The sequence below is a fragment of the Mirounga angustirostris genome, unplaced genomic scaffold, assembly GCF_029215605.1.
Source record: "Mirounga angustirostris isolate CCGP_5_RB_7025 unplaced genomic scaffold, mMirAng1.0.hap1 SCAF_5, whole genome shotgun sequence".
In the NCBI taxonomy this organism is placed as follows: domain Eukaryota; kingdom Metazoa; phylum Chordata; class Mammalia; order Carnivora; family Phocidae; genus Mirounga; species Mirounga angustirostris.
In genome coordinates this window covers 147,418,734-147,431,148 of record NW_026991713.1, presented here as the reverse complement: position 1 = coordinate 147,431,148, position 12,415 = coordinate 147,418,734, and the positions used below count along the sequence as shown (strand labels likewise).

The window sequence follows — 12,415 nt, the reverse complement described above, 5'->3', positions numbered from 1 at the left end:
GCGTCCAGGCGGGGCCAACCCAGGGTACGCTTTACTCTCCGGAGCTCCCCATGGGATCAGGTGGAAGGTGAGACTCTGCTCAGCAGCTGAGACTTTGTGGTGCTTTTATAGTCACAGAATCTGGCCCCGCCTCCCCATTTATCCCCATACATTTGGGAGAAGAGGTTGGACCAAGCATGAGAGGAGACAGCCATCGTGAACGTGCCTTGTAGCCTCCAGAGACCCTTCCAGCCACAAAGCGCCAGTACCCAACTCCATCACACCGTGGGAGCCAAAATACAGAAACAGCTGGAGGTCCCACAGAAGCACTGGGGGCCCCGTCCTCGGCGAAGGGTTTTTCAAGAAAGTAGTGGGCAGCTCATTTTGCTTTTTGTTGCTATTTTCAAAGGCAAGGGGAGAAAGCAATCACTTGCCACATAGTTTTGGATCTAAATAACATGACCACTTGCGAGAAAACTAATTAGAACCACTAATAATTTGACCTTCTCTGACTCAGAGACACCTAGTAACAGATACAACATCCTCATGGGACACAGCTCGGCTTCCAAGCTCAGAGCATTAGTGGCAAGCAGATAGCTCTTTTAATTAAATGTTTGATACAATTAGGTAAACAGCAAAATTCTTGGAGTAAATAAGCTAAATGCTCCCAGAAGATTAATAGCAGATACACCAAGAAAGTCTGCAAAAATAAAAATCTATATTGAATCAATTTATTTTAATACTGTACATGGTGGGCTTTTTTTCCCCCCCTCTTCCTTTTTTTTTTTTTTAAATCACAATTACCTATGTAACAACTCAGGGTCACGATGCTTTTAAAGCATTTTGCAGTCTTAGTGCTTGCTGGGAAAAGCACCTTTGAAGCCCACAGTGTGCTCAGATGAGCTCAGCCTTCAATTATAAATAGGCAGATTCACGGGTAGATGTTCCCCTAGGAATGACTAAAGGAAAGTTGAAACGTTGGTGGGAAACCTTTCCAACATGTTGGCAATCACGAGGGTAACGGAGCTCCGTAGGTTAATGTAGTGGGAAGAACAATGTCGTCTTCGGGGTCAGATGAACCTGCGTTCAGGTCTTGACCTTGCCATAAAATGGTCATGCGGCCTTCGATATGTCAGTATCCCCAAAGCTTAATTTCCTAATAAGAGTGGGGGCGGGTATTAATACCTTTCTGGCAAGGTTGATATGAGGCTTAGAAATAATCCTCACACGGTGCCTGGCACATGGTAGATAATCCTATTATAAGAGCTGCTCCCTCCTTCCACCCTCCTCCCTCCCCGCCTCCACTGCCCCTTCCCCTCCTCTTCCTCACCCTCCTGCTCCTTCATGATCAGCATCACTGCCTGATGAGCCCATTCCTCACTTCCAGGGTCTCAAGTGCCACTGCACTGGTCGGCTTTTGTGATAATGGGGGGAATTCGGGAACTTTCCTTGGTAGAGGAGCCCAGGAACATGTCCCCGTGAAGTTGTGCTGTCTCTGAGCCCTGCGCCCATACTGCTGGGTGGTCAGTGGCTGAACAGAGCCCTCTGAGCCTCCCCTCCCTCCTAAGGGCCATGGTTGTTTGATGCTGACCCCCCAGAAGCTTGCAGCCCATCAGCAGTGGGAGAAGACCGTACCTGAGGTATGGGGTTCCCAGGTGCCAATGTCCCTTATTTATAGCCACAGAAGACAGATATTTTTAATAAGTGTATCGTTGGGGTGTGTAAGAGGAATGAAGAAATGTCCTGGTCAGTTGCCATGTTTTCCCTAAACATTTTATGTCCCGTATTTTGCATCTCTCCTTCCTCCATCCAGAAGGGCTTGCCTTGAGAGAGAGAAGCCCCAGGGAGTTCTCCTGCCCCCAGTCATCATGATTGCATTGCTCTGTGATCTTGCTGACCGTGGACCCCTCTGCATCACCCCTTCCTTTGCTCGAGCCCACATTTGTTTCTTTCTGTGTCCGCACAGAACCCTCTGGGAGAAAGTTGCACTAGAAATCATTCTGGTAAACTACATGGAATATGTCCTCAGTGGGAGGCCCTGGGATTTAAGAGATGAGCCGTGCTTGCCCCTAACTATTTTTCACGCTGTAGGTCCTGGCTTTTTAGTGAGTCATGAAAATAATTTAAGGGTCGTGACCATTAACAAAATAGAACAAAGCAGAGGACGTCAGAGTATATCACATGGAGGAAGAGTGCTCTCAAGTGGAATGCGTGTGCGTGTGGACGTGAAGAAGTGTCCTGGTCCATGGACCATGTACTGAGAGTCCTGCTTTAAAAAGTGTGATCACCTTAACTCTAACGGGAAAGGTTCTTGGATCTCAGTGCTGGGCTGAATTTTGCGGGGGGGAGGGTACAGTCGAGGCCAGAGAAGTGTGGAAATTCATCCCTGAGGCTGATTAGGCAGAGAGGTAGGGATGAAAGGAAATCTAAAGAGCTCCGTGGCTCCTCTGTAGCAGATGGAGAGTGAAGCAGAAGGCATTTGGTCCAGTGGGCCATGTCACACGCCTCTGGAGAGTAGAGCAGCTTACTAACGCCTGGATTTATGAACAGCACCGATACCTCTGTCCCCAGAGTCGGGGCTGGTGCCGCCTCCTGTCTTGGTGATGAGTTGGGGCACTGCCTGCCACAGTAAGTGCAAAGAGCATTTTGCTGTTCGTGTGCACGCACGTGTGCGCGCGCACACATACACACGCAGCCTCCCAACGCAAGGCACCAGCAGGAGGATCTCATTTGGACCATGTATGGCCACTTCCCCCAAACTACTTATTACACAGCGGCATGCCTGATGTAGGGGACACAGTTTTCAACTGGAAATTTTAATTAACGGTGAAACGAAGTGTGAGTCTGGAAGAAAGAATGATGTTTTCAGTCCACCTGACTCGGGTAAACTCGGACGCCTTCTCCAGCAGTTCTGAGCTGCATGGAAGACAGGCTGGGCTGGAAGTGTGAGACATCTCTGGATCCTGGCCCTGGTCCCACCGTGGTCCTTCCCTTCTGTGGGTCTCAAGGTCCTCCCTCTAAAAGAGGAGGCGTTACTATTGACGGTCTGTGAGGAATGACAGGGCTCATGAGGACAGGCATATGTAGGGTTGAATTCTGGGCTGCTACTTACAAGCAGTGGGATCCTAAACAGGCCATGTAACCTCACTGAGCCTCGGTTTCTTCATCTGTAAAATGGAGCCTCTAAGATTAGCTACCTGGCAGATTCCTCATGAGGATGAAATTTGTAACATTTGTAAAGTCCTTGGCACAGTGCTGGCCCCAAGCAAGTCCTCAAAAAGTGCTGGTCATTATAGTTCCAGAATTTCGTATCTCGTGGAAAAATGAAGCCCAGGGTACTTTTTTGCCCATGCTAATAGTAAAAATAAAAAGTAATAGTAATTAGTTCTGAGTCCTAACTCTGTTCCAGGCACTATTTTAATTACTTGACAAACTTTAACAATTTTAGAACTTCCCATTGACCCTACAAGGGAAGTACTGGTATGTTTTCCACTCTAGAGACAGGAAACAAATAGAGGCAGTGTGAAGTGCCTTATCTAAGGTCCCACAGTTCGTAAATGATAGAACCTGACTTTTTAACCTCTGAACCTGAGCTCACACTTGTACCTATTGCCCTGTGCGGACTCTAGATTTTATTTGTGTGTCTGGAACTCAGACCTAGTACTCTTGACTCCGAATCTGGTTGGGTTGCCCCAAACGCTAAAGTTGGGAACAGACAATATCGGTCAGTCAGGGAAGAGAAGCAGAATATGGACATCGAACCCTTTTGGAGGCCTGAGAGCTGTACAAGACATGGGCATACCCACGAAGCTAATGGTTAGGAAGAACTTCAGCTCAAGATATGTTCATGGAGCCTGCCATTATGCCTGGAATATATTAGGCCCCCAATAAGTATTGGATGCATGCATGCATGAATGAATGGGTGAGTGGAGAATGAGTGAATGGAAACATACAGTCATTGTAGGGAAAGAAAAGTAATTTTTCCTCTACCCTTTTAGGTTCTTGGCTGAGACACCTCTGTAATAAAAGATTGACAGGAGAAAAAATAAACAGAAGCTTAACAGCGTGGATACCTTCTGTAGACATGGGGTATGCCCAGGAAAACCGAGTACCTCCCCAAAATGGCCCAAGCCACCAGCTTAAACACCCCCTCCAGCTAACCACAAAAGAGATGTTGGGAGCTGGGGTGGGGAGGCCAGTGATGGGAGGTTGTCAGGAAAAGCATAGTAAACAAGGGCGAGGTTATCATGCAGATTTAAGTTGGTGCCTTCAACACTGATAAGAGTTTCTAGAGTTTGAGTCATCTTCCTTTTCCAGGTGCTGAGAGGAAGACAGCCCTCTATGTAGAGCTTTCCCTTAAATGCCTCTTAGGAAAGGGTTAACTTCTCTTCAGAGCTTCTCCTGCGTCTGCTGTTTCTTAAAAATAACTAGCCTACGAGGATCCTTATGCCAAAGAGGCATATTTCAGGGTGACATGTTCGGTTTCTCTTCATCATTTCCTGGGGGAGGTGACGGCAGTTGTCAATGGGATTCAGAGGAGGGAGCGATTGGTGGGGAAAGCAGAAAATTTCACCAGAAGATAGATAAATGAGCTGAGTAAAGCAGTACCTTAATTCCAGCTCAGTTAGCGTCTCCCAAGCATGGCCTGCGTGCCCACCGTGAGGCTAATCTCTATAACAGCACTGAAAAAGTCAATCCAACAAGTATCTCTCGCACACCCAGCCAGCCCCGTTGCTAGGCACTGGGGGACAGTGGGAACGAGATAGACGCTGTTTCTAACCACCTAGAGCTCACAGGCTAGTGGCAGGTGTGGTTAAATAAAAAAGGAAGCCCAGAAATGTATGGTTTTTCAGCTGTCCTGTGCTAAGGCATGCGAATGTTGAACCCCTGACACAAGACAGAATGGTGGCTGACTTCTCCTCCTTCTCTCTCTGTCTCTGCCCTGTCTGTCTGTCCGTCTCTCTCTCTTTCTCTCTCCAGTTTCAGAGACCTCACGACTATTCCCCACCTTTCCGATTTGGCACGGTGCCTAACGGCAGTACTGAGAGAAACATTCGTAATAACTACCCCTACATGCATCAGTACATGACCAAATTCAATCAGAAGGGAGTGGAGGATGCCTTGGTCAGCTTGAAAACAGGGTAAGGATGATGGGTTGCTTTCTTTTTTTTTTTTTTTTTTCCCTCCGCAGGCCTGCCAGCCCATAAACCTCACAGAAAATGACTGTCTTTGTGCCTTGGTGCTTATCTACCCTCAGCTCTGTATTTTCTGGAAAGCAGCTGCGGTTAAGATGAACCCCAGTTGACAGCTGCTTTTGTGAATCTGATGAGCATCACAGGCTTCCTTCTGAGTTGCATTAAGGAAAAGCAAATCCAGGACGCTTTGAAATGCAGAGAACCAGAGGAGTTTCTTAAACTAATAAAGAATGTGGTCCAACTCCGTGGGATCTCTCAGCCAAAGAGAAAGATCTAAAGAGTTTGTTAGCTTATTTAAAGTGCTGAAAATAAGTGCTATAGATTATTCTCTGATTTTAGGTAGGAGTTTTTGGGGTGCAGCTTTGTGTGAAAGCTGACAGTATCACATTGACAAAGGAGAAAGGAAACGGGGAGAGAAAAGCAAGGTGAACTCAGTGTCTCTAAAGCTACAGCTAAGGTTCCTTTTTTTAAGATTTTATTTATTTATTTGAGACAGAGAGAATGAGAAAGACAGAGAGCACATGAGAGGGGGGAGGGTCAGAGGGAGAAGCAGGCTCCCCGCCAAGCAGGGAGCCCGATGCGGGACTTGATCCCGGGACTCCAGGATCACGACCTGAGCCGAAGGCCGTTGCTTAACCAACTGAGCCACCCAGGCACCCACAGCTAAGGTTCCTGTCTACCTGTTGACATTGCACAGCATAGCACTCCCGTGATAAGGAACTGTCTAGAAAAGATGGCACAGAGGCGAGGAGTTTAGGACATGAAGCTGGAGTGTACCTCTTCTCCCCACCCCCCACTGCTATTTTTTCTGACTTGGGGCAGATGCCTCATTGTTCTCAGCCTCATCTGTAAGATGGGACTCATAACAGGGCCTTCACAATGTCAGGGATGTGCAAAATGCATTTTTGGGAGGGTCCCGTTCAAAACGATTCTGTTTCTAAATGAAGTTCTTTCACGAAGGCAGTGTTGCTTATCCAGAAGACAAATTTCCGTGGGCCATGTGGGTCATCAGGGATTCTTGAGCGGTGAGACATGACTGTTGTAAGTTACCCTGGAACTTCATCTGCAGCCTCTTCCTCTCACCTGTTCTGCAGGCCCACTGGGGCTGCTCCCTCGTGTCTGGTGGGGCAGACGGGCCCCCTCTAAACCCTCAAGCCCCATCCCTGTGTGCTTTCCAGGAGCTTTGGTTGGTAGCATTTTGTCTCTTCAGTTTCTGTGGAATCTCTTCATCACCTCAGCAGGGGCTCGAAAAGCCAAGCCCATGACTTATCCCAAACTCACCCACACTCTTCTCATTCTGGCTCGGGGTGATTTTTAAAAACGTTTTATTCGAGCGTAACACGAGGGCAGAAAGGATACACATATGAGGTATAGTGCCTGAGGACTTTGTACAAACTGACCATCCAGGTCCATTCACAAGACGTAGCCAGTCCCCAGAAGGCCCACCACACCCTTTTCCAGTGGCTGGTCTCGCTTCTAAAGCTGTGGATTCTTTTGGTCTGTTGTTCTCACATGTAAATGAAATCGCACTGGACATTTTCTTTTCTGTCTTCTTTCAGCTCTGGGCCTTCATTCTCATTGCTGTGGGGAATTTCAGGATGGGGACATGCCCCAAAGTCATCCATCTCTTCTCGTCTTGGTGAACACTGGGGTAGTGTCCCATTCGGGGCTATGGCGGGGAGGGCTCCTAGGGGTATTCTCAGCCAGGTCTGTCCTTGCACGAGGGAGCACGTTGGTCTCGGTATGTACCTAAAACAGGAGTCGCCAAGCTATAGGATGCATGTATGTTGCATTTTAGTAGAGATCAGAAAATTCTGATGACTTTCCAGCTGAGCCCCAGATAGGGGCTTTGTTTGTTTCTTTCTTCCATGGTCTTTTTATCAACATATACTATCACTTGGGACAGACCGTGAACACAAACATGGATGACAATGGTTAGAAACAGCGGGTGAAGCCTAGCTCACCCCCTCTCCATCCATCTGTCACCCAGTGCACAAAATGTGTTGTTTTCTTTCTTTTCCCATTTTTTAAAAAACAATTCAAACAAAAAGGAGTTGGGAAATGGAAACAGTTCCTGGCCATAAATTGTACAAATTGTTTTCTGGAAGCCATATAAGAATTATGACATCCATCCCAGCAAACTTGGGCAGATGGCGGGCTTGCCCTATACTCAGTCTTCCGTGTGGGGGATGTTTTGTGCTGTTACATTAAGCTCAGAAACTAGAGCTGGAGAGGTAGGAGTCTTTTTTAAAGAAGTAACTCTGCGGGCACCTAGGTGGCTCAGTCGGTTAAGCATCTGCCTTCAGCTCAGGTCATGATCCCAGAGTCCCAGGATTGAGTCTGGCATCGGGTGCTCTGCTCAGCAGAGAGCCTGCTTCTCCTTCTCCCTCTGATCCTCTCCCTGCTTGTGTTCTCTCTCTCTCTCTTTTCTTTTTCCTGTTATACTTTTTTTAAATTTTATTTTGTTATGTTAGTCATCATACATTACATCATTAGTTTTTGATGTAGTGTTCCATGATTCATTGTTTGCGTATAACACCCAGTGCTCCATTCAATACATGCCCTCCTTAATACCCATCACTGGGCTAACCCATCCCCCCACCCCCCTCCCCTCTAGAACCCTCAGTTTGTTTCTCAGAGTCCGTAGTCTCTCATGGTTCATCTCCTCCTCCAATTTCCGCTCTTCATTTTTCCCTTCCTACTATCTTCTTTTTTTTTTTTTAAACATATAATGTATTATTTGTTTCAGAGGTACAGGTCTGTAATCTCTCTCTCTCTCTCTCTCAAATAAATAAATAAAATCTTTAAAAAAAAAAAAAAAGGAAGAAAGAAAGAAAGAACTCCCCACTCCCGTAAGAGTGAGGGCTTGGCTGTGCTCATTACAGGAGGTTCAGTTTCAGTGGAATTGAGGTTGGGAAAAACCACTTACTGGTTTAACAAGCTGCTTGGTTAATTATTTAAGTTAATTAAATTAAATTTTGAATAGAGAGCACATTTACATAATTCAAAATCAAAACGTATTGTGTGAAAAGATAAACAGTGAAGAACCTTGCTCCCACACTGTTTCTCTTCTGCCTGGTACCCCCCACAGGGGGCACATTTCCTGAGTGCCCTCTGTCCCTCCAGATCAACCAGTGTGCATAACTAAAAGCCTTCTGCAGTTCCTTTTTTGAAAACATTCATTATTTTTTTTTTATATTGGTCTGTTGGTCTTTTTCTTACTAATTTATATATTGGAGAAATAAGCCCTTTGTTTGTGGTATGGTTACAAATGGTGTTCCCAGCTTTCTTATCTTTTGAGCATCCAGATGGTATTATTTTTCCATGCCAATTTTTTTTTTTTACAGTCAAACTTATCAATCTTTTTTTAAGGCTTCTTGATTCTGAGTCGTAATTCAAAAGTCCTTCTTCACTCCAAAGGCAGAAAGTTACTTTCTCATGTTTTCTTCTATTCTGGTGTCAGTTTTCACATTTGGACTTCCTCTTGGGGGATAGTGTGAGCCATGACTCCAACCCCCGAGTGATTATGGGAAGCAAAATGCCACCACAGAACCACCCCGAGATCTGACCAACTCCATGTGGGTCATGTCTTCTCTTCCTCCTCCTCCAAGACTTCTGTCCTTCAAGTGTCTACGTCACCTTGCTTCTGATCTTTTCCTTCCCTCTCACGCCTCGCTTGCTTTTTACGTTTTTCATCATGAAATAGGTTATTTTAAAATATGATGCATAGCATGAAATAATTTCACAAGAGTGAATATCATGGGGATATATTGTTGAAGGAGTAATAATAACAAAATGAACTCCTCATGTACCCACCACCCAGCTTTAAAAATATAGTCATTCCCCTCCTTCATCATAGCATCTCTAGAAGTTTCCATCCCTCTGGAAGGTAGAGAGAAGAGCCCTATCCTATGCACCCCTGAACTGTTAAACTGGAGGACATTCCCTTTATGGGGCCCCCAGGACCCTAAAATCCAGTAATCCCTGGCTTAGAAAACCCAGAGCATCTAGCTCAGCTGCTCGGTCCTGCCTGGGTGCACATGGGTCTGTGGCATCTGCTGCTCAGTGAAGACGTGGGCATGTACACCAGGGTCAGTGGATGCGGAGGCTCCTTTATGGAGCCTGAAAGGGCCTAGAACACAAGTGAGGCCTTGGATTATGGTTAAGAGTCCCAGCTTGGTCTCCATCCAGGTTCTGTCATTAGCAAGCTGTGGCCTTGGGTCAGTCATGTCATGTCTCTGAGTCTCAGTTTCCCATCTAAAAAGCGAAAACACTGAATTCTTTGGTCTCTGAAATGGTTCTGATATTCTCTTATTTGTGTCAAACACTTCATTTAGAACTTTCCAAAAATACAGAATCCAGACAAGCCATGTATATAAACACTGTCAGTTAGCAGAAAGGATGTAGAATAACTCTTCAAAGCTGGGGGGTCTCCAGGCCTCGCCCATGAGCCAACCCCACCTGAATCACATGGTTACACATTAGATGCAAGTTCTGGGTCCAACACAGGATCTTCTCTCCAGTGCTAGAGCCTGTGAGTCTGCATTTCAACAAGCATCCTCCTGCTTCAGGGATTTCGATCCATGCCGAACTTTGAGAACTACTGTTCTAAAGGAGTTCATTCCCTCAACATGTTTTATTAAGACAGCATATAAAAAGTAGACCAATCAATATAACCATGTAGCTTATCCCCGGGATCCATAATTGCTTTAAGAGCATAAGTAGAGAGAAACTTGAAACTAAGTACAGTTTCATTGTTTATTGAAACTGAAGATAAATAGAGAGAAACCATCCCAGAAATGATAGGGCAAATCAATGAGAAAACAAGATTTGACTTGTGAACATCGACAGAGATAGGATTTTTCAGGAATAGGTCTGTTGGGACATGCGGGGCTCTCCTGAACCAAGGACAGACGAGTGGTTCGTGACCACAGCTTTCTAGACCAGGGTTTCTCGGAGTGTGGCCTGAGTCTGAGTCAGTAGGGGTGCTAAAAAAAAATTGTGGGTTCCAGAGCCCCACTGAGCCAACAGAACCTGAGACTCCGGGGGCAGGGGACGGGGCCGGGGAATCCTCAGGTGATTCTGAGGGGTGCTGATCCCACTTTTCAGAACATCTGCTCTAGAAGAGGGAGCTGAAGCTGAAATGAGTGGAGGCAGATTTAGATTTACAAATGCTCCATCATCAGGAGCTGATGTTCTCCAAGCAGTTTTGGCAAGTGGGCAAAAGTACAAGCATAGCACTTAATGCCAGATTTAAATTAAACAATCGACATCCCCAGGACTCCAAAGAGCCTCATATTTCACGACACAGTGGGATGGTTTATGTTTATTTTAACTGATGTTCATGTTCAGTTATTTGTATATAAGTTTATGAAAAGTCCTAATTTCCTTTAGAAGCATCAGTCGTTAGCCCTCGGCCTCCCGGTTCCCTATCTATCTGATTTTGTTCCCAGCCCAGCAATGTTGGGAAACCGGCAGGCATCTTTCGGCTTCCCTTACATTGAGTAGTCGGAGAGAAGAATTGGGAGCGAGGGTTGCCTTTTGACCCATAAGCATGTACTGCAAGGCTCGCATTGTGCTCAGTGGCGTGTCTGTAAAAATAAACTGGAGAGTGGCTACAGCTACTTGAATGTGTCAGGACTGTGTTTGTGGTACAGGTGGGCATTGAACCCCTATTCCAGAGCACAGAGTCTCCAAGCCAGTGGGGTCCGGGAACGCATGTTTTTATTAGCACTTCTGGTGACCCAGATACAGGTCGTCCATGGCTTTTAAGAGGTTCAGTAGTCGCATACGGAGAGATGGTGTTCTGTCTGGAGCAGACAGGACAGGGAAGAGGAAGGGCATTTCGGGAGGAGGGCACAGAAGGAGCAAAGGCATGGAAGAAAGTTGGGGCATGTTCATTTGGAAGTGCCTTTGGGAAAGCGGCATCACAGACCCATCTCATCTCTGCACTGATAGAAACCTAACAGTTTGTGAGGTGCTTCATGTGCATAATCTCATTTAATCCTCACAGCACTCTCTCTCTTTTTTTTTTAAAGATCCCTTTCTTTGTTTTAGAGAGAGAGAGAGAGCACAAGTGGGAGGGGAGAGGGAGAGAGAAACTCAAGCAGACTCCACGCTGAGCGTGGAGCCCAACGCAGGGCTTGATCCTACTACCTGGAGATCATGACCTGAGCTGAAATCTACAGTTGGATGCTCAACTGACTGAGCCACCCACGTGCCCCTCCGCACAGCACTCTTATGAGCTGGGTACCATTATTATCTCTCTTAAGAGATGAAGAACCTGAGCTTAACTAAGTTACTCAAAAGTCTATTTAACTAAGTAACAACATTGTAGAATTATTAAGAATTATTACTGGGTTTGCCTCCCCTTGGCAGTGCCAGCCAGGTGGTTGGGTGTAAGAGGTTAGAGCTCAGGGAAGAATTGGAGACTGAAGTTATATATTATATATGTGTGTGTGTGTATATATGCATATTTAATACTGCATATGATATACATCTATTTTATACTATATATAGTAGAGTATGTATAGTCAGTATATGACTGTCTGAGAGTTGAGGAGGTCACAGCATCCTCATTTCCATCCTCAAAAGAAACTGGTCTGGAGATGTGGAGATTGCCAAGGCAAAAGTAGACTGGGAAGGCATAAGGATCCTCCCTGATGGTTAGCTGCTAGGCAGAACATGTTCTTTCCAGGATGCCATTTGGGCAGGTTTTATTCACTATATTTTATCAAGCACGCAGAATCAAACTCAGAGGTTCATTTTCAGCTGCGGAGTTCGAGCGCAGGCATAGAATGAGGGTGCGGTGAGCCATTGTCCTAAGTGGGATAGCATCATCTCCAGAGAAAATCAGAGAGACAGTGACGTGCTTTCTGAGATCCACCCCCACATTGCAAATAAAGCTTAAAAGTAATTGCTACCACATCACAGTGTTAGGAATTTTTTCCTTAATAAAAACTCAGGAAAGCACAGGCAGCTTTTTGTGTGAGTGCATGCGTGCGTGTGTGTGTGTGTGGTTGCAATTACTTCTTGTTAAACTCGATTAAAACTACACTAGTGGGTTTTCAAGGCCACCCATAAAGTGTCAAAAATAGGAACAAATGGGGGGGAAGTGTAAAGTGGGGTTCCAATTCTGTAGACCCAGAGATGGAGAGAGGACAGAGAGAGAGAAAAAGGATACAAAACTGAAATACACCAAAACATTATCAGAGATAATGCCAGATGATTATATGGTGTCC

The 12,415-nt window shown here is 45.8% G+C and overlaps 1 protein-coding gene across 1 annotated transcript in view; it reads left to right on the top strand.

Moving 5' to 3' along the window:
• Positions 1 to 12,415, top strand: part of GRIN2A (glutamate ionotropic receptor NMDA type subunit 2A) — a 167,264-nt gene that overhangs the window by 99,997 nt on the left and 54,852 nt on the right. Inside the window, exon 10 of the mRNA XM_064590311.1 lies at positions 4,960 to 5,120. Coding sequence (XP_064446381.1) covers positions 4,960 to 5,120 — 161 coding nt within the window. The remainder of the gene's footprint in view (positions 1 to 4,959; positions 5,121 to 12,415) is intronic.